Genomic DNA, 26,770 nt, shown 5'->3' on the forward strand with positions numbered 1-26,770 from the left:
TGTAAGTGATGAAAGCAATCATTTCCATAACTGATCGAACGCAGGAAGTTAATTTAGGTAAAGGTTAGTCTGGAAGGGTGTGCACAACCCAATGTGGTTTGTGAGCCAAGAGCAGAAGGCACTAATGAGTCTCTAGCCTGATTGCTAGGAGTGCCCAGATTGAAAGCAAGGGCATTCTGGGAGGAGGCACCCATTTGAAATTAGTTTTAACAGTTTTCTAAATCTCGCATGTTTTTCCTTTATTTTGATGCTCAGTAGTAGTCTGTTGTAGTGTTGAGACCCCTTTCCCAATAGTGCTATCTTAGACTCTGTTTACTGATAGTTGACAGGATTACGTTTTTAGCCACTCTTGATCTAAACTTGAGGCTTGGTTCATACCGCATCATGTGAAGTTTGGAGAAGACATAGGGCCTCATTACACGGAAGGCGGTAAGGGTTAACAGTCACCGGTAATGCTACTGGTGACTGTTAACCCTTACCGCCTTACTACGAGTTCCCTTTGCGGGACCCGACTTTAATGGCTGGTTTTACCAGCCGTTAAGGTAGGGTGCCGCAAAGGGACCTTGGTGCTAATTACGGTACCGCAATTTGCGGTACCGTAATTAGCGCCTTCCCCATTCCTATTATGCCCTATGGGGGCAAAAATGGGAATGGGGAAGGGCCTTGGTGAATGGGGAATTACCGCCCCCGCTCACCTTGGAGTAGGGCGGTAATTCCGGCATCCACCAAGGCGGACACGGTAAAATACCGGCGGCAACCATGGCGCTAATAGCGCCATGGTTACCGCCTACTGTGTAATGAGCCCATCAGACTAGACTGTATACCAGGAAGCACTTGTGCATCATCTACAGTGATTGGAAGTGACTCCTTTCCTTCAGAATATGACCATCTAAACCTTTCAGTATTGTGGTGCAGGGGGCTAAGGGGTTTAGTCTCATGATGAGCCTCACTACTTGTTTCTGTCATCATCATTGCTCTGGTCACTTTCACCGTGCGCCACATATTCCGGAATGGCAAGATAGATTCTTTTCAGGGTGTGCAAGTGGAAGTGCAAATGGCAACAGTTGGAGACCTACGTATTCATCCAGCTAATGGCGATTTTATTGTTAAAGTAACACCCCAAGTTATTGGTCTCAGTGAAAGCCAGTAAGTGAGGGCCCACCTTGGAAGGCCACACAAAGGGGGATAACTGGAAATGCTTGCACCCCAGAAGATCATTTCATTCAGAGGCAGACGGGATATGGAATCTTCCGGTCTTGCAGCACTACCAGACAAGATGAAATGATATGAGCTGATTCTGCTATGTTTGGTGTTCTAAAGGCCATTTGATTGTAATCTTTAAACATTGGGATTAGTGTTAAAAACGGCTATAATGCACCTGCCAACTTTTAACCCGGCCATTGCAAATCGGTCCTGTAATCCAGAGTCGATCTGTTGAATTGCAGTGCTCTGGATGCTTAGAACATGTTGAAATCCCTGCAGAACATTTGTGTGGTGGAACGTGTCGAATACTGCAGATAGGTCACACAGAAAAAGAACAGCTTGGCAGTTTTCACTCAGACTTTGCAGATACACTTCGTTCCTGTATCGCAAAGATGTTTCATTGCTGCTCGAGAGACAGAACCATGGTTGACAGCTATGTAGTCAGATTTTGGATTCAATATAACACTGGAGTGGCTGTGAGGTTGCTTTCTCCAGTGTTCGACCTATGACGTTGTTTTTAATACTGTGGTACATGTTTGCCAGCATTTATGTGCCAGTAGTAAGCTTCTTTAGTGAAGGAGTAAAGATGCCTTCTTGAGATTTCTTGGAACTTCACTGTGGTGGGGTAGGTATTGATAAATGGTTAGCCTTCAGGTCGAGAATATTACAAAAAGAATCATTGGAAGCTTTAGTAATCAATCACGGGAAAGTCAAACTGGTGAGTCGCCCCAATACTACAGGCGTGTCGACAGTGATAACACGCCTGTCGGATTGGATTAATACGTGATATCACATAGCGAGGCATAAGCTGTATGGACATCTCTGTTTAATCCACAAGAGGCCTGCGAAGGTGGATCTATGTACTTAGATTCCTGGAATTGAAGCAACAGAATTAATGTATGTGGTTAAATACAGTAATGAGAAAACAGTCTTCAATTGGCTTTCCCTTACTATCGGACCACCTCCTACTCTACACTGAAATAACCATTTTTGCTCACTTTTCTTGTCACTAGTGTCATTCCTCAACTGGAATGGTGTCAGAACGGGTCTCTTCGGAAGCGCTCTCTGTGTGAAAATAATTGGAAATTGGTAAAATAAAACATTGTAAAAGCCAACTCTTTTGGCTTCTGTGTAGGTATGGGATAGTCATTTGCAAGCACTGCCATACATGGGAATATATGAGTAGTGCCTGGCAAATGGCAATCTAATATATATACAAGACATAACTATTGGCTTTCTCAATGCTTGTTTTAACAGGACTTCAGTGTAAGCTAGTTTAGATCCGCAATTTACCGTTTAACTTTCAAAAGACAGCTTAAAATAGCCCTGTCATCCCAAAGTTTGATATGATGGCTTCATAGAGCTAGCTCAAAGAGATCCCAGGAGGATGTGTTTTGGTGCTGAGTGTAAGGTGGATGATAGGAATGGCCATGAGAAGACAACCAGTGGGTAAATAACCAAACAACACCGCAAGCTGCATGCTCCTCCTTACATGTCATCCTACTCCCATCCTTATTCCATTGCCCTAGTTTTGGATTGTAGGTGTTGCTTAAATGTCACGTGATATTGAAAACTAAAAATGTATACATATACAAAGCATAGGTATGTTTCCATACTCAGCTGATGCAATTTATCAGTGTTTGGTTGCCCTCTGCTGTCCAAATGACAAAGTGCACTTCTGTGTGCCCTTCCACTTCGACATCCGCTATCCTTTTAACAAACAGAATGAGCACGGTTCTACGCGGTCACCTTCACCTTCCACTATCTCAAACATTCTGAATAATTTCAAGTTACTTCTTTCCACCCACACTTCTCTTCACACAGGGCACAGCATTTCCAATGTCAATGAACAGTTAATTACCGAAAACACTGTAGGACAAATGCCTCCCCGTGAGAAAAAAGTGTAAGTAGGTGCTGTAATTATGCTACTACACAATCTTATGCCATTGTTGGGACTCTGCAATGGAACAATGTTGACAATTACGTGTCTACAAATACACATCATAGAGGCCTGTGTAATCGATTGATTAAACTTAGACACTGTTCTTGTACCGCGCATACCTCTCATTCCATCTGATACAAATATGCCTTGCAAATTCAAAAGAAGACAGTTTCATATACGTTTAGCCTTTTGAATGATCATTAATAAGTCACAGGGAGCTACACCTCCTACCTGGAAGCAATCAGTGGTAATTCTGATATTTCAGAAGGGGGCCAGAAGTGACCATATGAAATACCAACCATTATTGACCTTTAAGATATGCTGTAACAGCGTATGTTATGCCAGGAGCAGCTAGTGTTATGAAAATCCTTTCACACTTTTTACCAATCAGCCACTAACATTTGAAAAATGAAACAGGTATTTATGGCAGTAATCCTTTCAAAATGAACTAAATCTAATAATCAACATTTAGGACTTTTACCATATTTTAAGTATTTATTGCCTTTCTGGAATGGTGTTTGCGACGGATATGTCAAATGTCAGTCCTTTCGGTAAACTGAGGTTTTGAACAAATGTCTTGCTAATATACATTTTGGTAAATAAATGTTGGACCTTTAGATGTAGCACCTACTAAATTGACTTGTGATGCCTTCTCAAGTCCTTTTCTGAAACAGTGCCCATTAATGTCACAGTAGAGTTATTAGTTGTGTTCTATCATTGTGTAGTCGTGGTGCAGATCTTCATCACTGCTGCATAACATCTGCCCTTCATCAAGAAATAAGAGTCTGACCTTTTGCAATGTAGAAACACATGATGAAATGGGGACAAACATGTGTGTTATATTGTTTTGTGTCGAACATGAGTATGGTGGCACATGCAGCACAAGCCATGCACAAAGTAAGATAAGACTTAAGCCTCATTAGGAGTTTGCTGGTATCCTGGTGGTAATTACAGAATTACCATTATCAGCACTTGGTCTGGTGAAATCACACCCAGATTACAAGTTCCCATAAGGGCAGCAAATCCTGTAGGACTCCATGGGGGATTGTGCCAGTATTTCCGTCACCAGTAATACTGGTGTCTGTAAAACAGGCTATTTTTCTCAGTAAATCACTGACTTACCTCCAGCTCTTACCTGCAAATTTGTATTTTGCTGTTGAAGTAACGTGCCGGTAATCGGAATTACCAGCACATTATTACCGCACCAGCATTTTCATATGAGCCTCGTTGTGTGAAACATATCTCTTTGTAGTTTATGCAAAATAAACGACATGCAGTGTAACTATACTCAGTGCACGTCACAGACTTGTGCGGTACAAAAATTGAAGTATTGTGCTGCTCTCTGATATTGTGCAAGTCTATGAGGAATACTGTACGTAGGTATACTTAATGTATCATACTTCTTGTGAAAAGTGAGGCATTATCAGATGGCCACAGTGCTGTTTGGTCCCCTATTAAGCAGAAGCACAAGAACATTGCTTTTTACAACTTGCTGTAACATTTCCATAAAACGATACATAGGTCAGCGACACAATCATGATGCACCATAAAATGTTATTTATTTTTATTTATTTTTATTCTTAATAATGCGTCAAATCTCCCGAAGGCCTCAAGGTGAACATAAAAGAAAGACAGAAGAAACATCACAAGACAATGGAAACAGCGTCAGACAAAGCAACAACTGAAATTAAGGGTCCCAAAAGAGAACAGTTTTCAACTTCTTTTTGAAGTCTACCAGCGATGTCACCTTTTTCCAATGCAGCGGGATGGAGTTCCAGGTGACCGGTGCTAGAACATCAAACTTGTCTTCCCAAATTTGGCTAAGCAAAATCTGTGTTGGATGATTTTAGCCTGGTCAATGGACCTAAGCGATGGTGAGGGCACATAACGCTCAATGTGTTTGGAAAGATAGACGGGCGCTGCGAGGGTCAGACACTTGAAAGTGAGGGTCAGGATCTTAAAGGAAACCCGGTGCCTAACAGGAAACCAGTGCAGGGATCGTCTGGCTTCGGTAATAGACTGCCATCTGGGGATGCCTAGCACTGCTCTAACCGCACAATTTTGTGTGACCTGAAGGGCATAAAAACTGGACTGGGCGGTGACAGACAAAAGACTATTACAATAGTCAATCTGCAAGTTAAGCAAGGCGGATGCAAGGATGGACATGTTGTTCGCAGAAAGGAATGGACACAGATAACCCAGCTGTTTATTAATCCAGCCACAAGAGGCACGGGTCTTGGCAATATGTTGCCTCATGGTGAGCTCAGAGTCAAGCGTGATGCCAAGCGTTTTGACACTCTTGACCACAGGAATTATGATATTCGAGATGGAAAAGGTGACATACTCCGGAGAGAGGTTTTTGAGCATATGATTTGAGGCAGTGATAAGAATCGCAGTCTTATCCATGTTGAGTGCCATAGAATTTTCCATAACCACGAGTGAATGATGGTGTAAATTGCATTAATGGTCTCAGAGTCCTGAGCATAAGTGCCAGACAGTTCAAGGATGACCTGGATGTCATCAGCATAATTAGTGTACCGGACACCCAGGTCATCAAACATCATGAGGAAAGGAAAAATATAGATGTTGAAAAGAGTGGGTGACAGTGATGAGCCCTACGGTACACCCTGCATGAGTACAGTGGAGGAGGAGCAGACATCATGAGTGGCAACTCAAGCATTGTGAAGGCCCAGAAAAGAAATTAGCCACTGTATAGAAAGACTTGAACAGCCCACCAGTGTCTGTAGCCTAGATGCCAACAACTTGTGGTCAACCAAATCGAAAGTGGCCGAAAGATCAAGCAGCATGAGGACCGCTGAATGACCATGATCGATAATGGCCGACAGGTTGGATTTCAAATCAAGCATGGCGGTCTCAGTGTCATGACGGGCACGATAGCCAGACTGATGAGGCTCTAGGCTGGAATTTTCGTCAATGAAATGCTACAGCTGGAGATATGCCACACAATCCATCACATTGAGTAGAAAGGGGACGTTGGTGATTGGGTGATAGTGCTTGGATTAAAGGGGGTCAATATTGTCTTTTTTAAGAAGTGGTGTGTTCAATATCTCCTGCAGATCAGATGGAACCCAACCCTCCATGAGGAATTGGTTGATGAGCTTGGTGACCCAAGGGCCGATGGTATCAAGGCAACCAACCAACAAGCTGGAGGGACATGCATCACCCTTGCAGGTGGGAGGTTTCATATCGAGAATTATCTTAGTCACTTCCGCCACTGCGCAGGGACCGAAGGAGAATATAGGCTTGGGAATGGATTGATGAGTTGTGGGGCCTGTGCTAGATGAGGACAACACAGGTGAAGGTGCAAGAATAGGAGTGTCATGAGAGATACTGGACTCCAGATGGGAAGCAACTTTGGCCATGAAAGTGACATGGATGGTTTGGCACCATGCAGAATCATGGGGAGTGCTGGCCTTAATGTGGGTATTGGAATTAAAGTCCCTAAGGATTGCAAAAAGTTCCTTGGAACTTGATTTACCTTGCAAGATGCTGTTGTTGTAGTACGTGGATTTAGCCAATGTCACAGCAGCCTTGAACTTTTTCACTGCCAACTTGTATAGAGCAAGCAGAGCTGGTGATGGTTGCTTCCGCCAGGCACGCTCAGCTGCTCTTCTGCAGTGCCTCAGAGCAAGGATGCCATCATTAAACCAGTGATGGGACAAGGTTTCAGGCTTAACGCACCTGGTGGCAACTGGAGCAAGATCCTCCATAATAGAATCAAGGGTGGCTTTAACATGAGCTAAAGAACAGGTGAACTTTCCTAGTTCTGTATGTCATTTTAGGGTTCTGGCCTTAATGAACTGTCTAGGCCTAGCGTCAACTCTAGAGGGAGAGACAGGAAGAACATTGCGTTTTACAAATTGCTGTAACATTTCCATAAAACGATACATGGGTCAGCGACAAAATCATGATGCACCATAAATTTAGTGACAACCTGCATATATATGTCAAGATGAGTTACCAAGCGCACACCTGGGTTACCATTTAATTTAACTATACTCTCAAGAAACTATAAATCAGAACCTTCTTCAGAGCTTTTAAACAATTGTGTAATACCATCCGAAGTTCAGAAAGAAAAAGAAACCAAGTATATCTGTGTAGTGCACATTGACTCCTGCACTCACGTCTCGGATTAATAGACAGATAGCATGTGCTGCTTGTTACCCAGATCAATGGTACTCATTGTGTCAACCTCAGAAGATGAAGAGCTGGTTGGCTTTACCAGGAATCATATCTGCGACTATGAGGGTGAACATCATATCCCTGTGGGAGGTAGGTGCATTAGTCCACTGAGCCACTGACTAGCTTACCAACTTACCACATTGCTTTCATTCAGGGAGAATCCTAAAACCAATATGGCAGACTGTGGCATTGCATGTGCCATGACTTCTTTATTGGGAATCTGTCATAGATCGTGAGTGCCAGTGTTCTTCCTCAGAGCAGGTATACTTCAAGCTAAACCCCACCCTTCCCCCACAGTGTCATTGTTCTTGTATGCATTAGTCAGTCCAGAAAAAATGTAGTGTGTATGCATGTCCATAATTGTACAGACAGCCTTCTTCAACCGATTAATTTCATATCAAATTGTTTCCATTTAGGTATAGTGAGGCATAACTTACAATCTTGGCAGCAAACAAGTGGTCGTATATTGCCAGCATGAGAAGGAACTGCAGCACAGCGTAGACTTGAAGAGGCACAGTCAGATTGGGGTTGTAAGGAATCTCTTTTCCAGTAACCTGAAACAAAATATGCACTGCATGTGTCATATTGTATTCTCATTAAGCCGGTCTAACAAGGTATTTCTTGAAGCTGTGTGATACAATGTATATAAACTCGCCTTTGCAAAATCATGATTGTGGATAAGCTAAGAAGTAGCAGTGCTTTATCTTTTTGACCAATGGAGGATTACATGAAATGTTCTTTGTAATGCGTATGCAATTTATTGAAGTCAAGATTTCACCATCGCTCCTTGACTGGCATGTCCGCACTTAAATCTCCTTTTGTTCTCTTTTCTTCTTCCTTACGCGCATGCCCTGTTTCTAATTTGCTATGTAGTGCAGGTGGAAGGAATAGTATAACGCTGAACTGACACCATTCATAAAAATTCAAGGGCAAAAAAAGTCAAGGACATATTATTTGTAGGCACGGCAGCAGCCTTTCACTTCCGTTTACCTCAGGAAGTTCCTCTGGAAGGCCGAGTCGAGGTTTCCCTGGTCCCCAGCCAGGTCCTTTCAGTACAATTGAAAGCTTATTCCAAAATCCTGGAGTGTCCCTGAACGTGTTCCACATATAGACCAAGTGATGTAACTGTAAAAAAGACAATTAGAGTGAAAGTTTAGAACCTTCAGTGTATCAGAAAAATAAGAATACAGTTGATTCACCTTGTATTTTCTTTCTTCCCTGTACCCACTGCCACCTACTCACAATATTCATCCAAAGGACATGCTCCATATCATTGTTTTCCAGAAGGCCGTACTATCAACTGTTGCAAAATGGATTCTCTAGATTTATAAAACCATATGGACATTTTTACTGGGAATGTTTTTTTTTTTCCTTCTGTAAATGTACTCAACTTGATTGTTTTGTATTCTATAGTGTTGTGGGCAGGGGTGATTATAAAGTAAGGGGAAAACATGCCTGTTTTTGTAAGCCACCACATCCTGATGCCCATCTTTTGTGAACATCCTACCTACTCCATTGGGCATCCTTCAATTAACATTTGATTATACTACACAAACCCCATTATGCTCCCTCCATTACACACCCAGGCTCACAGGCAGCCAGATAGATGTATTGGCTGCTTGAAATGTCAGTTTTCATCAGAATCATCAGAGGGTCGAGATTCTGCAGATCTGGTGCTTTATTCACTCCAAAACACCAAGCTTTGTATTTCTATTTCATTATAAATTTGCAACTTCTAAGGCCACCTCACTCTGGAGAAAACAAACCCTTAAAACATGGATATTCCCCCACTGTCACTTAAAGATGTCATCCATCAACCATTAGCCTGTGCTACAGGTAGGTAATTGCAAGCACGCCAACCTGCAACTCTTCCCTACGAGACGCAATTTGCAGCCAAATGAGATGTCAAGGAAGGCACACAAAAACAGTAAAAAAAAGTTGCCATTTTGTATGAATATCTAATTTTCCACTTCTGCATACACAGCCGACAGCACTATGATTGAAGGGATCTATGTGATTGCGACTGCGACTGCGCAGCCCGTAATGTCAACAACAAACCTGTCAACTTCCATTACGGCATGGCACGGCAATCACATTGATCACTTGTTCCCTGCAACCCCCTCGCTTCTCTCCCACAATGCACTTGCCTTCTAGCCGGCTCACACGCAAGTGTGCCGTTGACTCTCCTCTAGCCCTGCAACATCAGTTCACACCCACTTACGTGGGTCGGAACTGGCACTGCAGGGTCCTTTTTTCTTTGTTTTACATGTTTATTTCCTTACATTTGTGTTGCCCCCGCTCACCATCTAATGGAAGTGGAAGACACCCCTGCAAACCCTGCTCCTCTTAGTCATTGTAATGGGGATCAGGATTTTTGTACTGCGCAAAGGTGCAGCATTGCTAATGTTACCGTAACCATGGTGAGATTTTCAAACGATACCTGATGAAGCACATCTACGGAATTCACGTATGGCATGCTCTACTGAAACATAGAAAAAAACATAACATGAACCTTACACCTTCTGCAATAATCTCCACCAGGATAGCTATCATTCCTGCCTATTTGGTAAGTAATACCTTTGCAGCTACCCTGGCAGGACGTTGCTCTATCATCAAAGGACTTCTCTGGATTTCACTCTCTCACACACTTAGATATGAGTTTGCCGGTCCAGTAACTGCGGTAATGGTAAGCTTGCCGGTACCATAGTTACCGGACCGGCAAACTATGAGTTCTGTTTGCGGGTGCCTTTTTTCGCCCGCCAGGTCGGACTTGGCAGGCGGAACGGCACCCGCGAGCAGAGCATGTCGGATGCACCGGCATCATTCTGAATGGTGCCGGTGCATCTGACCTACCCATTCCCATTGAGCCCTATTGGGCTTCAATGGGAATGGGGAGCATTTTATTACGGCGCCCACAAATGGGCAATTACCGGGTTAGGCGGGGCCGTAATGACCCGGTAATTGCCCATTCGCGGGTGCTGGAAAAAATTGCAAGTTTGGCACCAACCTGCTGGGTTTTACCAGCAAGGCTGCCGCCAAACTTGTAATGAAGCCCACGGTCTCTGTTTACCATTTTCGTATGGCCAATGGATGCACACAGGGGTTTCGAAAACTCAAAAAACCCTCCAATTTGAATAGATTTTGAATGGGTTTGTACAGGTTTTAATTCTTAAGCTTTTCCCTGAGGGTGAGCATTGCGATACGACTGAGTTCAACCCCAGGCACAAATAAAAGGCAGGTGAGTATAGGATTTGTGACACTGAAGAGACAGAAGCAATACCATGGAACTCTACTTAGTAAGCATCTGTAATGGATATTTCACCAACTACTTAAGAGTAGGTATCTGATGGGTAAGCCCAGAGAGTATGTTTGTGTCTGTGCCAGCCAGGTAAATCAGTCAGTAGCTGCAGGTCGATTCCCCGACAAGGCCATCTTCCTCAAGTGAATCTGATACATTGGGAAGACATGTAATTGGGCATGTACTGCTGTTGCACTTGTATACAGCCACAGAAGATTACATTCAAGAGGAAGAGCAGGAGGAGAATGTTCAGCCCTTCCATCTGAAGCACAAGAGGGAGAAGACGTCTCATCACCTCAGCAACAAAGATAAGTATCCTAAAATGAAAATCCTCTGGCATTGTTTTAATTGGAAATAGACAACTATGCCGAACATCACACGGTTTATGCCCCATGCTCTGGTTTACATTTGAGATACATTTAACTATTCATTGAGGACAACACAGATAGTGAGGTAATCAGAAAGGCAGAACAAGAGTGTACAGGAATTGAGAAACCATTCAGTTGTCAAATGCATGCACTACATAAAAGAAGCAACCTTCTGAAACTCCCCACAAGCCAGTATACAGTATTTCCAAAAGCAAAAAGGACAAACACATGCTAGTGGTAGTATTATTTGCAGTTAGTCACATCAACAGCACCAGCTCTACAATCTACAGCACGCATACATCAGCTGTGCTATGCAGCATCCTCGCTGCCCTTAACTGGAGGCCATGGGCACATTTGCACCACCGGCCATCGCCAATGTACCAGATGACGTTGCTGAATCACAGGTTTTCGCAAGCTCTCAAAGAACTCGTCTTTGTCAGAAGATCTCATATAGTGTCAGATTCTAAAACAGTAGAGCAAATGAAAGGAGCACAGAGAATCTTAAAGCTGACCTGAGCATTTCAGAAGGGGCTGGATAGTGGTGCAAAGATGCACTGTCTAGCCCCTATTATACGTTAGTGTTGGGTGCACTCCCGACATTAATGCATGACAGGCTCACAGCAAGAGGAGGAGGGCTAATCTCTGCAAAATGCTAAAAAAAAGGGATTTCCATGCCTGTTTGAGGGATCGAAATGAAAGTGTGACAGCTGTGGCTTAACCCCCTAAATAAATGACGGCATGGTAAAAAATTACACTGACATGATATGCCCCTCCAACTGTGCAGCTTTCAAAAGGTGCAAGGGGATCACTATCCTTTCTGCACATGCAAAAGAGCATCGTACTTGTGAATTTGGGATGCACTTTTAAATGGTCAGAAGCACCCCCTTATTTGTGCAAACGTGTGAAGAAGGGGAAAAGGACCCCTGAATGAGTGCACCTAAAATCCACTCTTTCAGACTCCATTTTTGAATTGGGCTGCTCCTTTTTGGGTCCAAGCGAGGGGATGCATCTCCCCACTTGCACCAAAAAAGATGTTGAGAATCTGGCCCAAATGATCTCCCCCCTCAATGTGCACGACACCATTGCTGAGGCATTTGAAAACTGTGTCAATTCACATTTTTGGCAATAACACTTTGTTAAATAATGTTACTTCAAATGGCTTTTTTAACTATTGAAATCCAATCCAGAAAATATGATTCAGTGCTACATCAGACAAACATCATACCATGCACCAATGACCATGTCATAACAGCTGCAGAAATGGCACTGGAGCACTGCAAAGATAAGAAAGACAACCTCCCACTGGACATGTGGGTTAGTGCCAAGTCAATGAGTTCATAGCCTCACTGTACATCGTTCACCTTCCCCCATATCTCTCATCTGTTAAGCAACCCTAGAATTTTATAATTATAATTGTTTTTTTATAACATGCTTAATACCGAAGGGTTTTCTAAGCGCAGACCCGGGCTTCGAACCTGTGTTGCTCTGTATCGTCTTGCTTCCAAGACAAGCCAGATGCCACTGAGCTATACTACCCGTGCCATGCCTACAGAATGCCATTCACCAGCATGACACCACAGGCCTCATTACGAGGTGGGCGGTAAGGGATTACCCGCACCGGTAAGGGCACCGGTGCCGGTAATCCCTTACCGCCCTACTACGAGTTCCCTTTGCAGGTCCTTCCTTAACGCCTGTATTTTTCAGGCATTAAGGATGGGACTCGCAAAGGGACTCTAGAGCTAATAACGGTACCGCAATTTGCGGTACCGTTATTAGCGCCTTCCCCATTCCCATTGAGCCCTATGGGGGCTCAAATTGGAATGGGGAATGGCCCTGGTGAATGGGGAATTACCGGTCCCGCCAACCTTGGAATGGACCGGTAATTGCTCCATTCACCAGGGCGGAGTTGGAACGAGTTTGGAGGTAGCCAATGGCGCTAAAAGCGCCATTGGCTGCCTCCAACCTCGTAATGAGGCCCCATGTCCATGGAAGGGTTTAAGAGCATAACACAAGCAGGAGTTGATCTCTGGGAGAAAGTAAAGGATTTGTGGCATAATGACTCTCTCCTTTTGGTTTAGAAGTGGGCTTTGCGACAGCTGACATGTCTAATGACGTAGCTTACCTGGATCCAAAGACGTCTTTATGGGAGAGCAAAAGGGGCACTGGCCCTGGGCCCCCACTTTGGAGGGGCGCCCAAAATGCAGCTTGATTAAAAGAAGTCAGTTCCCATTAGTCACCAAAATTAAATATCACATGTCAGGATTTTTTTATGGTGTGGTGCTGAGGCTCTAAACTTATAGCTTGCTTTTGTTGACATGTACGTTCTGTTCTGATCTTTTCATTCTGTAATACTTACTATGTTCACTGTTGTATAGATAGTTTGTGCAGCACAACACCTGTAGCATGCTCACCATTCTGTGGGGATTATATTGATAATGTGCAATAGTCAAAGTTGAAATGGATATTGATGAATGTGTCATGATGGTTCAGAGAATAGCTCAATGTGTTAAGCATTCATTGTAGAGATTTGGGTTAATATGCAAGATTACAGTACCAAAATCCAGCAAGGCTGATTCAGCCTTTGGAATATATGCAGTTGATAAGCCTGCATGTATATGTACTTTGGTTTTTAGCACACCAGGTGTTATCATCACCAACGTACCTGCACCAGATAGTGGTTGCTATAGAAAGTACCACAACATCAATATGGTGACGGTCTAGAAATTGTTTTGTTCAGATGGGGAGTTGGAAAAGCTAAGCAGACATCACCAAAGACAAATGACCTCATCACAAGTTGGGCGGTAGTCCTTAAATGTGGTTGTAACGCTATCACCACCACATTTAAGGGTCCACCCAAACATGGGTCTAGCGTGTTTAAACGCCCTGGAAAAATCCAATTTTCGGGCGCAATTAGTGCCGCACTATTAGCGCACTATTAGCGTGCGCTAATTTTGCCAATGGACCCAATGGGGAATTACAGTTACCGCCCAACCCTTAATCCGGCCTTAAAACACTGGAATAGTTGGCGGTAACTGCGGAACCAAAACGTTCCTGCTTGGATTCTGGCATTGCCCGAAGATGATACAGTGATCGTGGACACATCTTTTATCACTGACAGTACTGTGCTGTCTTCTATGGAAAGGTTTATGTTTGGTCATGTTATTTCCATATTTTCCTAATCAGTTCTGTAAAACTAGATTATTGTAGCTCAGGCTAGGAAAAGAACGTGGTAAAGTGCAGACATTGCAGAGAGGTTGCAAATCCCAGCGTCACATCTTAACCAATGTGTTATCCTGGGCATCTCATTTAATCTTGTATTGCCTCGCCTGTCAAAATGGCCAGTCCATCAACCTTTAAAAATTGTCAGCCCTTCAGAGTGATTTTGTTCTCAGGGCATGATCTTTAAAAAGACTCAATCATGGTTTCACTGGCTATATGCAGTGATGCTTCCTCTATAATAATAGTGAGCATTAATATAGTGCACACCAGGGTCACTTGTTTATTTACTCTCTAATGGCAACATTACTTGAAAACCATGTCCCATTTCTAATCTCAGTCGGTTTGGATACGGACAACTTTCAAATATCTTCAAATTGCCATCCACTCTCTATACTATGATATGTGTGGGTTTCTCCTTGCTTCCCATTGCTCACCTGTATCCATGCTTGAGCACTTTTGCATCTGCGAGGCAGCTACTCTGTGTCGTTTGTCTATTGTGGTGTATGTGCATCTTTTTCATACGATCTGTGTCCTGCAATTAAACTATGCCCGAAATACCTTCCTTGTGACTGCTATTTAGTTTGTCATTCTGAATACAACAAGAATGAAGAGGTTAAGGAGACTGAAATGGTGTTTGTCATCTTTTTTTCAAGCAACATATGAAGCTGTGGGTTATGATTGTGACAAGGGGGAGGGAGGGGTGGTGCAACATGGTATTCTATATTCCTTCATTCTTTTGGTACGGTGGAGTGGGGCCCCAAAAGTGCTTAAGATGGCCCTGCCTGGATCCCTGTGGATAGATGAAAATATGCACGTACCCTGATTTTCTCATAACCTCCAACCTGTGGTGAACCAGTTAATAAGCCAGTGCCCACCATTAGGTGAGTGTGACCCAGAAGATCTGCACCCATTTCAGGAATTCATGCCACGCCCAAAAATCACCTAAATGCTGCATTTTCACCACCACCCTTATAACTACCTGAAAACTCCAATGGCCAATCAGTCGAACGCTACTGTTCATATTCTGGAGCATCTCTGAGAATAATGCAGTGCAGTGACTACTGCAACAGCCGGAGCCGACGACTGAATGGAGCCTAATAAACTACTGAATTGAGATGAATGTTGGAAAATGTTGTCTTTTACTGTGGCCCATTAAAGAGGTCACCCCACCTGTGTGCTACTTCACTCAGCAAGGTGCTGCCACTGGAATATCTGATGTAATTCTAACTATGTAACATAATGCATGAACATGAAATGTCTACAAACTTGGTAAAAGCCTGAGGCTGTGATTATCAGTCGTCCATCTGTACCACCGGTCTTCCTTTTGTCTGAAGAGAGCATTTCCTCAAAAATATTTGACACCTCACTCCTTGAAATAAGGGTCTCCAAAAACACTCCTGTTCCTCCATCCAATTCCCAAAAATCTTTTAGACAACCTCAAGAATATTCTAATTTCAGAAGAGCTTCTGTATAGGTCTACAGTGATTCCATTTCTAGCAAACATTAAACCACACACTGGCCATCATACCGACATTATAACCACATGGCAGCTACTTTTCTGAAGAGTTGGCTATACTGGCTGTAATAACTATTCTCAAGTTAGAACATTAAGGACCAATTGTAGTCAACTGACCACTCATAACGGTCTAGAATTCAAAACTATCAGAGGATATCACTTTAGTACAATGTACAATGCCCACAAATATTTCCCCAAACATCTTGAAACAATCAACAGACCCACGAAACTGTTCTTAGATGTAAATTGTAAATATCCACAGAATGATTGCATAATTCCATACCCTATATGGAAGAACTTTGCAACAGCATAGGTGCATTCTTACAGTCAAGGTTATTCAAATATTTATCAAGATCTCAGCCACATTTTCATATTTCCTAATGCAAGAATCCACATTCAAAAGCACTGAAACTAGTATTACTTCTAATGTGAGTAGCCCATACTGATGATGGTATACCCTAATCATCTTTAAATGGACAAAATGGACAGAACTCAAGAATACATTTACATGTACATTCTAGGCTTTCATAATGGTTTGTTGTCCTGCGGCCTTCTCGTGTGGTAAGGTTATCTTGCCTGCAGGGTTGAACTCCTGCTTTTGCCCCTTTTAAATTGGCTATATTTGATAAAATAGTTATATCCCTGCCTGGTGTGGCATGTCTGTTTCCCTTGCTCTGAGCCCTTCCTGCTTCCACCTCCCTCCTCCGTGCCCGGCCCTGACCCACAATTGCCCCTTCTGCATCTTTAAGTCTTTACTCTATGGCAGCCTCACTGCCCGTTTTAGCCCCCTGAAGCGAAGGGCCCTGAGAAAAAGGGCAGCTCCCACACTAGCAGCTTCAGAGGAGGTTTTCCAGTCGTGGGAGCATGCAGCACAACCATCAACCGGCAGCGACTGTCAAGGTAAGAAAGGTATGGGTGGGGCAACAGCCATAAATGGCCCTATTTATCTGTCCCTCCTCTCTTATTACTCCTGTTAGCTAAGTTTGCAGTCTGCTGCATGTCACTGCTTCTGTTATTCATTTCTGGCACTAGGTGGCACAGTTGCCATTGGGGGCTTAGCATCGTCAGAAAAGGAGATATCTGTGTGTTTCTACAGTGCAGTTGTTTTTAAAAATTAGGCCCTTTCCCCTCTTTTAGGAAAGTTGAATCTGTGTCTTTTTACAGTGCTGCTGTGTTTAAAAATCAGGCTTATCCCCTCTTTTAGGAAAGCCGAATCTGAGTGTTTTTACAGTGATGTTGTGTTTAAAATGCAGATTTTGCCTCTATCTGGGATTTCCCCTCTATCCTGATACCTTGCTTCTAGGTTTCTCTTGCTTTTCTGCTGTACCATGTAACATAGGCCTTCAACGTCATCGCTCTCACCGAGACGTGGTTCACTGCCAGTTCTGTCACAAGTTCTGACACTCTCCTCCCTGAGGGCTGCTGCAAGATCCTCTCTAAACCCAGACATAATCTGTCCAATGGCGGAGTGGCCCTGACCTCTCTCCTGTCCTCTGTTTGACTCTGGCCACCATCTACAGGCCCCCTGGCCAGGTCTCCCCCTTCATCTCAGAGTGGGCTGACCTCACTTCTTCTCTCCTTGCCTCTACCCCCAAGCTTCTCCTCCTCAGAGACGTCAATATTCACCTTGACTCCCCTGATTCAGCCTCTGGACTTTTCTGCAACATCTCCATTCTTCCCTCCGGTCAGACGCACTCAGCCGGACACACCTTGGATTCTCTCATTTCTGAAGACATCCCCATCTCCAACCCTCTCATTTCTCCTCTCTCCTGGTCTGATCATTCTATTCTGTCCTCTCACCTGGACCTCTGTGTCCCCCGGCTAAGCTCCCGCCTGCACTGCCAGTCTCCTTCTCTGTCATTCGACCCATGAAGCAAGTGTCAGTTGATTCTTTTACCACCAGATTCACTCCCCCTCCTACTGCTGCCATTGACTCTCCCTCTGACACAGCCCTTACTAACCTTCAACTCTCCATTTCTAACAGACTGGATATCCCTGCCCCTGTCACGAGGATCGGCATGAAACTTTCTTTCAAGTGCAGCTCCTGGTATGACTCTGACCTGGCCACTCTGAAAAGCAAATCCAGAGCAGCGGAGCAGAAGTGGCAGGCTTCAAGCACATCCTCTGACAAACTGGTCTGCCGCCTGGTCCAAAGGCAATACGTACTTTTGATTTGCTCGAAGAAGAGGACCTATATCCAAGTCTGATTCTCAGGGGCCACTAACAACATGGCTGAACTTTTCAAAATGTGCAAAGACTTTGCCAATCCTACTGCATCTCCATTTCTCTTCTGCCTTCCTTGGCCTTCTGCACTTCTCTAGTCTCTTATTTCATTACTAAAGCTCAGGACATCCTGTCCTCTCTCTCCTCTATTCCTCAGCCTACTCCCTCACCCGCTCGCAGGCCTCCCTTGACCCCCCTCCACTTTTCCCACCTACTCTCCTCTTTTTCACCCATTTCACCTGATGAGATTTCTAGACCAGTCTACTTTATGAAAGTTTCATCAAAGAAAGATGCTCCCCTGCTCCTCCAGAACTATCAAGGACAACATTGAGCCTCAATACAAGGATGCCAGTTTGGCACCTTTTTCTGGACCTGCATAGTTTGAGTAGTGATGCCGGTAACACCCATGCCAGTGACCTGCCGCATCCAGCAACACCATTGCTGGTATCTGCGGAGTGCCACAGCAGCCGTGCTTGCCATGCGCCATTCTGTGGAGGCTGTGTACTGCAACCGAAAACCTTATCATTCTCTGAACATGCAGATGGTGTGTGATGCCCGCCTCGTCAGCACCCATTGCTGTGCCAGATTTCCCGGTTCCACCCATGACTCCATGGCATTACTAAGTGCACATTACGAGCAGCACGGACATGCAATTACCTTCGTGGACATGCCGGTATCAATGTGAAAACGATGCCGGAAACAACAATCAGCAGAGCTACATCACAAAAGGACCACTCCAACAATCCACACCCCTTACAACAGCACAATGGTAGTAGTAGCAGTACTGGAGCTGGGGGCCATCCCTGCCGAACTATTACTTGAAGAGGCAGGCAGGCAAAGGATGCAGCGTAGGCGCTTGAGTAGAAGGAGGGCCATCATGGCCCAGCAAAATCCCATTTTCTTGCTGGTTGCACCACGCAGACAGCCACCAATCACATCATTAAACGTGAGAGAAATGCAGATCCACACCCTGTACCAGCTAGACAGGGACACCATCATTAATATGGTGGACCTGATCCATGACGACCTGGTCAGCCTCATACGCACAGCCACCCCCCCTTGCTCAAGGTAGTGTTCGTGCTACACTTCCTTTCCACAGGCACATACCATAACACAGTTGGAGAGCTGCATGGGATATTGCCACCCTGTTTTTCACGTGTGCTGTTTTAGGTCATTGATGGACTCCTGCGTCACGTTTGAGACCACATCAGTCTACCCAGAACAGCAGACCAGGTTAATTAGATGAAACTAGCTGTCCATGCCCTTTTAGGCATGCTGAACGTCATTGGTGTCTTGGACTGCAAACATGTGGAGCTGGTGGCCAGACATGCTGTGGAGGCTGTGTACTGCAACTGAAAACTTTATCACTCAATGAACGTGCAGATGGTGTATGATGCCCGCCTCATCATCATAACTTGATGTGCTAGATTTCCCAGTTCCACTCATGACTCCCTGGTGCTGCGCAACTGCACGCTGCCTCTGTACATGGCATATCACACTGGACCGTGTACCTGGCTGCTGGTTGAGTCTATCTACAAGGCCATGTGCACAGTTGAATTTGTGGGGGGGGGGGCATGAAACAGCATAGCGTACCTGGATGCTTGGTGAGTCTAACTACAAGGCAATGTGCACAGTTGAATTCGATCTTACACCCCACTTATCTGTGCTCCTTAAATTACAGTTGTAAAGGGGAATGGTTGCCGTGAATAAGACACATTCTTATGAATCAAGGCAATAGCACTACACATACAGTTACTAAATGAAAGGGGAGATGTACCTACTTTGTGTTGTGCATGCATTATACCTGAAAGTGTACAGGTGTGATGGAAGCTGCTACACAATTATAGCATGCCTGAGTACAAGCACTTGACAGGCGTGCCACAATGTAGGAAATCAATCCAGTGAATGCATGAGAGCAACACATCTGTACAACTATAAACAAAAAAACAACATGTACCACAATGCACCACAGCAGAATGAGAACATGAAGCAATAACAGTCAAGCAAACACACAACACCTAACGGACAGACAAAGAACAATACTGCACCCACCTAACCACTTAACAGTGTTTGTCAACACACCAATTGTCCATACCCTCTGCCTGTTTGAACCACACAATCACACATGCTTCTCATTTCTAATCTAAAAGTACACTTGGTACATGGACATCTTGTTGACTTTTCCTTCATGACACAAGAATGATAGATGCAGCATTACAATTTCTGTCTTTGGTACTACAAGGGTCAGAGGTCATCCTGCCTGTGAATGGCACAAGTGAATGCCATTGCAGACCACCCCCCCCACACACATTTTGACATAATGCATTTCAGGTGCCTGATACAGGACATATGCATGTGCATGTCTATCCACTCAAATGAACACTATAGAGCCTGTGCCAACATGACATGGACAGAGGAATGACATTGTACACTTTCTGTTTCCCCCGTGCAGGTGATGATGGATACCCCCCACACTTGTACATACTCGGGGCACAATTGAACAGGTTCCTCTGCCTGAGCAGATCGGGGGTGTACTGGTGTACAGTCTGGAAAAGGTGGGAAAGATAGTGCTTGCATGTGCCATATATCACATGTGCATCAGGCCCAACGTCCTCCTACACCCCGATATGGACCTGCACCCACCAGTGGCTGAGGGTGACAGCGATGATGATCAGGCAATTGGCCAGCGCTGTGATGGCATGAATGGACGTGTTGCATGTGATTAACTTATACAGCACTACTTCCAATCACCTGTCAGACACGTGTGAATGTCCAGTCATTATATCTGTTTGCCACACCAAATATATTTTGTGATTTGAAACTATTTAAAATTGTGAAGTTACTATACTACTTATACTGTGCACCCCAACTATCCCCCCCCCCACAACACCTCCCCAACTATTCCTCCCCATCACCAAAATTTCATTGGCCATCTCCTGTCCTGTAAAACTATGTACATTTGCAAAATACTCAGACAGGGCATCCATGGGTCCATGGCCTATTTGCGACCCTATAGTGCTCTGGGGTGCGGATTTGTGCAATGTGCGAGACAGCCGCACTGAGTGTCGACTTGGGCTTCTCTGTACTGAACCCGATGTTGTGCTGCTAGTGGAGGGATCCGGTGGTGTTGACATGGGCCTTCGGCCCAGGACGGCCTGGAGTAACATAGCCACAGTTGCTGCTATTGAGGACATGACACTGTTGCCCTCCCTCACCCTGCGTGACAATTGTACAATGGCACATGTGCATCGCCCCAGTGCCCATGCATTCCGCCTTTAACTGACCTACACACTCTTCCCCCATCTGTTGTGCCTTATTGTGGTGCTGTTGCACCAGTGATGTCATCGCATCCTGGCATTGCTCCATCCATTCACAATCGCCCTTCTATGTCCCTCACACTGTGGAAGGGTGGAGGTTGGGGGCTCATTGGGCTGATGGGACTGTAGGGCATGGCTTCTTCGTAGCTGTGGTTTGTGTCATCAGTATCGGCTCCAGTCTCGTCATCAGTGTTTTCCTTAGGACACCTTTGTGCACGTCCTTGCGGCTGGGGTGCAGGAGCCACCGGGATCGGGGGAGGCTGGAGTGCAGGTGCCACCGGGATCGGGGGCGCTTGGGGTGCAGGTGCAACTTGGATCGTAGGCCGCTGGGGTGCAGGTGCTACCGGGATCGGGGAGGGCTGGGCTGCAGGTGCCACTGGGATCAGAGGCGGCTGGAGGGAAGCGGATGGGGTCACACTTTCACATCTGCCTATTGAGGCTATGTATTCCTGTGTCGAGGTGGTGGTGGTCCTTTTGCTGTGATGCCTGGTGGCCCTCGATGTACTTGGCAGGCCAGCCTCATTGCCAGATGATGTGCCTGAGGGAGTCAGAAAGGCAGTGCATCAGTGATGGGTGTGGATTGATGAGGTAGACATGAATGATATTACTATTTGATGAAAGTGCTGTGTCAGGGACATGGCGGGGGACATGGCATGGTGCACACATGCTTGTGTCAGGGATACTGTGCGGGTGGATGTGTGATGTGCCTATATGGTGTGTGCAGTGGCGCTTCCGTTGTGTACTTGTGTTTTCTGGGTAGGGTGTGCGGGGGGTGGCACACAAGCTATATGATGTTGTGTTGTGGCTGGCTGTGCCATGGATGTGTTACACATGTGCCTGCTGTCTGTGGTACTAACTGCGTCGGTGATGATTTGGCGACATGGGTCATGGTGGTTGGGACGAGGGGGTCACATGATTCCTTGGTGTGTGCGGCTGGTCATTTGTTGTTGGTGTAGGTGCTTGGCACTGACGTGACTTTGGGCCTGTGCTAGCACGGCGGTAACAACACACGTTAGGCAGTGGAAGGGGGATGCATGTCTGAGTGCCAGCAGGAGCATCTTGTGAGGGCAATACAGGGGGCCTGTGATATGTTCACTGTGTGAGTGGGGTATGCATGAGCTTTGGGTGCAAGGTGTATGTGGATGTGTGCAACAAAGCTGCAGGAGGCGGGGGGTCGGGCCGGCAGGGCTGTACTGGCGTTGGGCACAATGTACTTGACATGTTTGGCAACTCTAGTGTATGCAGGGTGCACAAGGAGTTTGATGTGACATTGGGGTTACGGGTACTCACCAGCCTCCTTGAATGTCATGCCTCCGGCCTCTTCTGCACCAACTCGCTCAATTGATTTGAGATGCAGTACACTCCTGAAGGTCTCCTCCTAGGGCTGCAGGTGGATGTGGGATGCTGTGCTGCCTCCTCTGGCCATGCCCTGGGTGTGCTGGACCGACAGGAGGATTTGCACCATCACATGCCGGTCGTCCCTCCTTTTATGGCAGTGAGGCACAGTGTGGGGTTTTGATCCAACTGCAGTGACTTTCTGTGCCACCTCCTCCCAGATTGCCTTTTTTCTTAGCTGGGCCTGCCATCAGAGGTCAGTGCTGAAGAGTTGGTCACTACTGTATCAGCATGTTCCGTTTGTCCTCGCTGCAGTGGGGCTTGAGCCTCCAGGTTTCAGGTACCCTTGAGGTCTTGATGTCATGTCTCTTTCTCTGCTTCTGTGCTCTGGATGTGGGTATCACACCTGTGCTCAGAGAATTGCAATGGATTGTGTTTTATTAATGGATTCTGGTCGATTTCCTGTTCCAGCAAAAACTGTATTTCCGGTCACGGTAATAAAGGCACTGTTGAAGCCGTTCCTGGTGCCGGTGGGATCAGGATCAGGGTGCCGGAATCAGAGTCACCATCACCAAGAGTGGCAGTGTTGGGATTTGGTGGGCGGTGGTGGATCGGTTTGTACAATTACCGGCATGCCGGTGCCACTGTTTCTGGCAGGCCGGAATGCACGTGCATGCCAGCATGGAATTAACCGCTGATTCCGGCATCAGTGTTTCACAGACACGGTAGCACCGGCATGCTGGTAATTACGATTTGTTTTCCGCTGGACCCGTAATGAGGACCATTGTCTCCCTGGCTCCATCCTTGGCTGATTTCTGCAATCACTCATGTGCCACTGGATCTTTCCCATCACTACTCAAACACTCCCTTGTGCACCCTCAACTCAAAAAGCCTTCTGCCGGCCCTCCGAGTCCGTCCAACCACCGCCCTATCTCCATTACCCCTTCCTGGGCATAATCTTGGATAATCTGGCCATCTCCCAGCTTATCCACCACACCGAATCTGTTGGTTGTCTCCACGACCACCAGTCTGGCTTCAGAGGCACTTGTGAACACCTGTGAAGACTTGCTTTCTAATCTCAATTCCAACTCTCCTTCCATTCTCATTCTTCTTGAACTCTCTGTCTTTGATACATTCATTCATGGCACCCTTATGAATCGGCTCTGTAATACCTTTATCATCACTGACCTGGCTCTGGATTTGCTGACCTCCTTCCTCTCTGAACAACCTTCCCAGGTTCAACTGGGCCCTTTTCTCTCCTCCATCTCACTCCCCACCTGTGGTGTCTCTCAGGGCTCTATTCTCTCATCTTGGCTTTTCAACATCTACCTGTCATGATGCCTACCTCCAAGGAGCCAGGTCCGACCCAGCAACCCCAGAGGCAGGCATCATTTCCCCCAGAGAAGTGCCAGCGGGCCCAAGCTGGGGCCCTTTGGACACAGTCCTGGCGCCTTAGGCGCCAGGCTCATGTTGGACCCCTGTCCTGGCACCTTAGGCGCCAGGCTCATAAAGCTAGACATGTGTTCAAGTGTTTTAAGGTGCACTTACCTGATGCAGACCATGCTGCTACATCCAGGCCCTCTTGAGGCCTGAATAGAACTACTTTACCTGTGGAACTACTTTCCCCTGGGTGTGGTCGGGGAAGGATACATACCTGATCGGTGGAAGGATACATACCTGGAACTTCTTCCAAAGCTATTTAAACCACGCCCGATCAGCAACTCACGCTTCGCGTTGTTCTGCTCCTCGCAGCTGGACGCTCACCGTGTCAGCTCCTGCATCTGGACTTCAGCCACGCCTGTCAGCATCCTGGGTCACCTGCTAAGAGAGAATTGGAAAGAAAGAAGACCTTACCTGCTAAAGCTTCATCACGGAGACTTCACACCGACGATCCTGAAAGGGAAGACATCATTTTAAAAGCATTTCGCTTCGATCGCTGCAGCGCTGCATTTCACTCACCTTTCCTGGGCACCTCCATCTTCAGCAGCGATCATCCGGATCCGCAGCCACTTCCCAGAGCCTAGAGAGAAAAGAAAGAACACAAGGTGAGAGAAGGAAGGGAATAAGAAAAGCTCAGTTTCCTTCTAAGACTTACCTGTTGGGTCATTCCCATTTCATTTCGGGTCCTGCCGCTTCCTGGCATTCCGGACCCCGGCCCCTATGGGGAAAAAAGACAAAGACATTGAATGAGCGAATGCAAAGACATTACCCGAATGCTCATCCAGAACTTACCTGTCATTTACTGGAACTGCACGCTTCACTTTGGGTCGGCGCCATATCTCCGGCATTCCGAACCCCGGCCCCTAAGGGGAAAAAGACATAAGCGTTAGCGCTTGCTGCAATAAGACAATGAACATTATTATTAAGCTTGAACTTTTGAACTTGCTACAGAACTCTTACAGCGCCTTACCTGAATAGTGAAGCTTATTTGAACTCCCATCAAACCTCAATCCAGTGAAGTAACTGGGTTTCAACGCGCCCCTGCATCCGAAGCAGGATGGAGAACTCATCCTTCCAGACCCTAAGGTGAGACTTCACGGGGAATCGAGGAAGGGTATCGTGGAGGGTTGGAAGGGAGTGGGAGGCTTGAGCATTATTCCGTCAGTAGGTAATACTCCCTTTTCACGCACAGGGGAATATTCCTGCAAGCCAGTGAGTCCATCTTCAGAGTCCTGCGCTTCACCATAGAAGAAGCATCAGCACTCGAAGCCAGACCTGCGCCTCTGTGGGATTCAGGTGAGAGTGACACTACCTTGACCCTCTAGCCCATTTAATTCTGCATTCTCTCTTAACTTCCAGTGTTATGGGGACGACACGCAACTCTCCTTCAATCTACCTTCCTGTGCCACCTCCTGTTCCACTCTCATACCGGACTGTCTGTCTGCTATTCAGGCATGGTGCACTGCTAACAATCTCTGCCTTAATGCCAGTAAGACTGAGATCCTTCTTATTGGGACTCCAGATTCCTCATTTCCCCCTACACTCTGGCTGCTGTAAGCAAGGAGGCGGTCCGTTTAGCCCCCCCAAACATTCTACATTAAAGGGACCACTTGCTCTTGCACTAGTGGAGGGACACCTTCCTTGCCCTTCTGCGGCCTCAGGGGACAAGGACCTGGCATAAGTAGAGGTGGGGCTATTGAAAGACACAGTTCAACTCCATTTTGTGTACCCTCGACTCCATCTTTGGACTAGTCCACATTCTGGAATTGCGAAGTCTCCTCCCCCCTCAGCAGCGCCATGCACAGCGAGCACTGACAGCCCCCACATTTTTCTTCCCGTGCCTTTGCCTCACAAGTCCCTTTCTCATGGATAATTTGAGACAAGATGTTGCAAACAAACAATGTATTCATTTAATTATTTCTCTGAGATCATTGTCCTGTGTGTGACCGGGCTGAACCATGACTTGTTGTTCATCCATCGCAACAAACCTGCTCCCGCACCTCTCATCCCCATTGTTGGAAAATCACTGCCTGTTCAACCTCGCGCCCCTCCAAAACTATTATTTTGATGTAAGTGTGACCCTTCCTTGCTAACCACCCTAGAGTGCCCACAATAAAACTAGACTCCTGTCACAGTATATTCTGTCCTAAACTAACATGCGCCACTCCAGCCCCTCCTACCCTGATGTGCCAGACCTGACTGCTAGCAATCCAGCCCCCCACAGGTTGCCTAAGGGGCAAGACCCCCACATCCTTCACCTCGCCAGTGACCCAGAGTGAGATTATGCAAACATACGTGTACAATTTATGGGTCTCTCATAAAAACTTTAAAGGTGTAATAATGATCATTACTCACTGTATGTCTAGGATAAGTGTGTAGATTAGTTAGCCAGAACCAGCCGCCTCCCCGGACCTGACCCATCCTTCACATCACATGGACTGGCCCAGATGAACCACATGATGCCCAACCTCCCACCAAGTCATCAGCCAATCTCGTGGAGCCGGCCCTTACAGCGCTATACTCGCACCCCTTCAGTAGTCAATGAAAATGTAACTTGTAGACTGTATAGAAATCATCACTGATGACACTATAACACTTTAAAGTGTATTGTTTCTGTATTGTTTACCAGAGTGCTCTCAAGGCAGCAGAGTTCTCTGGATGCTGAGTCTTATATGAACCTTTGCTTACTCTCAAAACCAATCTCTT

At 45.9% G+C, this 26,770-nt stretch overlaps 1 protein-coding gene across 1 annotated transcript in view; it reads right to left on the reverse strand.

Annotated features, from left to right (window-relative positions):
* AGMO (alkylglycerol monooxygenase) overlaps positions 1-26,770 on the reverse strand; it is a 1,424,437-nt gene that overhangs the window by 583,380 nt on the left and 814,287 nt on the right. The window contains exons 9-10 of the mRNA XM_069648601.1: positions 8,339-8,473; positions 7,786-7,902 (exon numbers count right to left, since the gene is read on the reverse strand). Of these exons, the coding sequence (XP_069504702.1) occupies positions 7,786-7,902; positions 8,339-8,473 (252 nt within the window). The remainder of the gene's footprint in view (positions 1-7,785; positions 7,903-8,338; positions 8,474-26,770) is intronic.

The sequence above is a fragment of the Ambystoma mexicanum genome, chromosome 2q, assembly GCF_040938575.1.
Source record: "Ambystoma mexicanum isolate Mex_15411 chromosome 2q, UKY_AmexF1_1, whole genome shotgun sequence".
NCBI lineage: Eukaryota > Metazoa > Chordata > Amphibia > Caudata > Ambystomatidae > Ambystoma > Ambystoma mexicanum.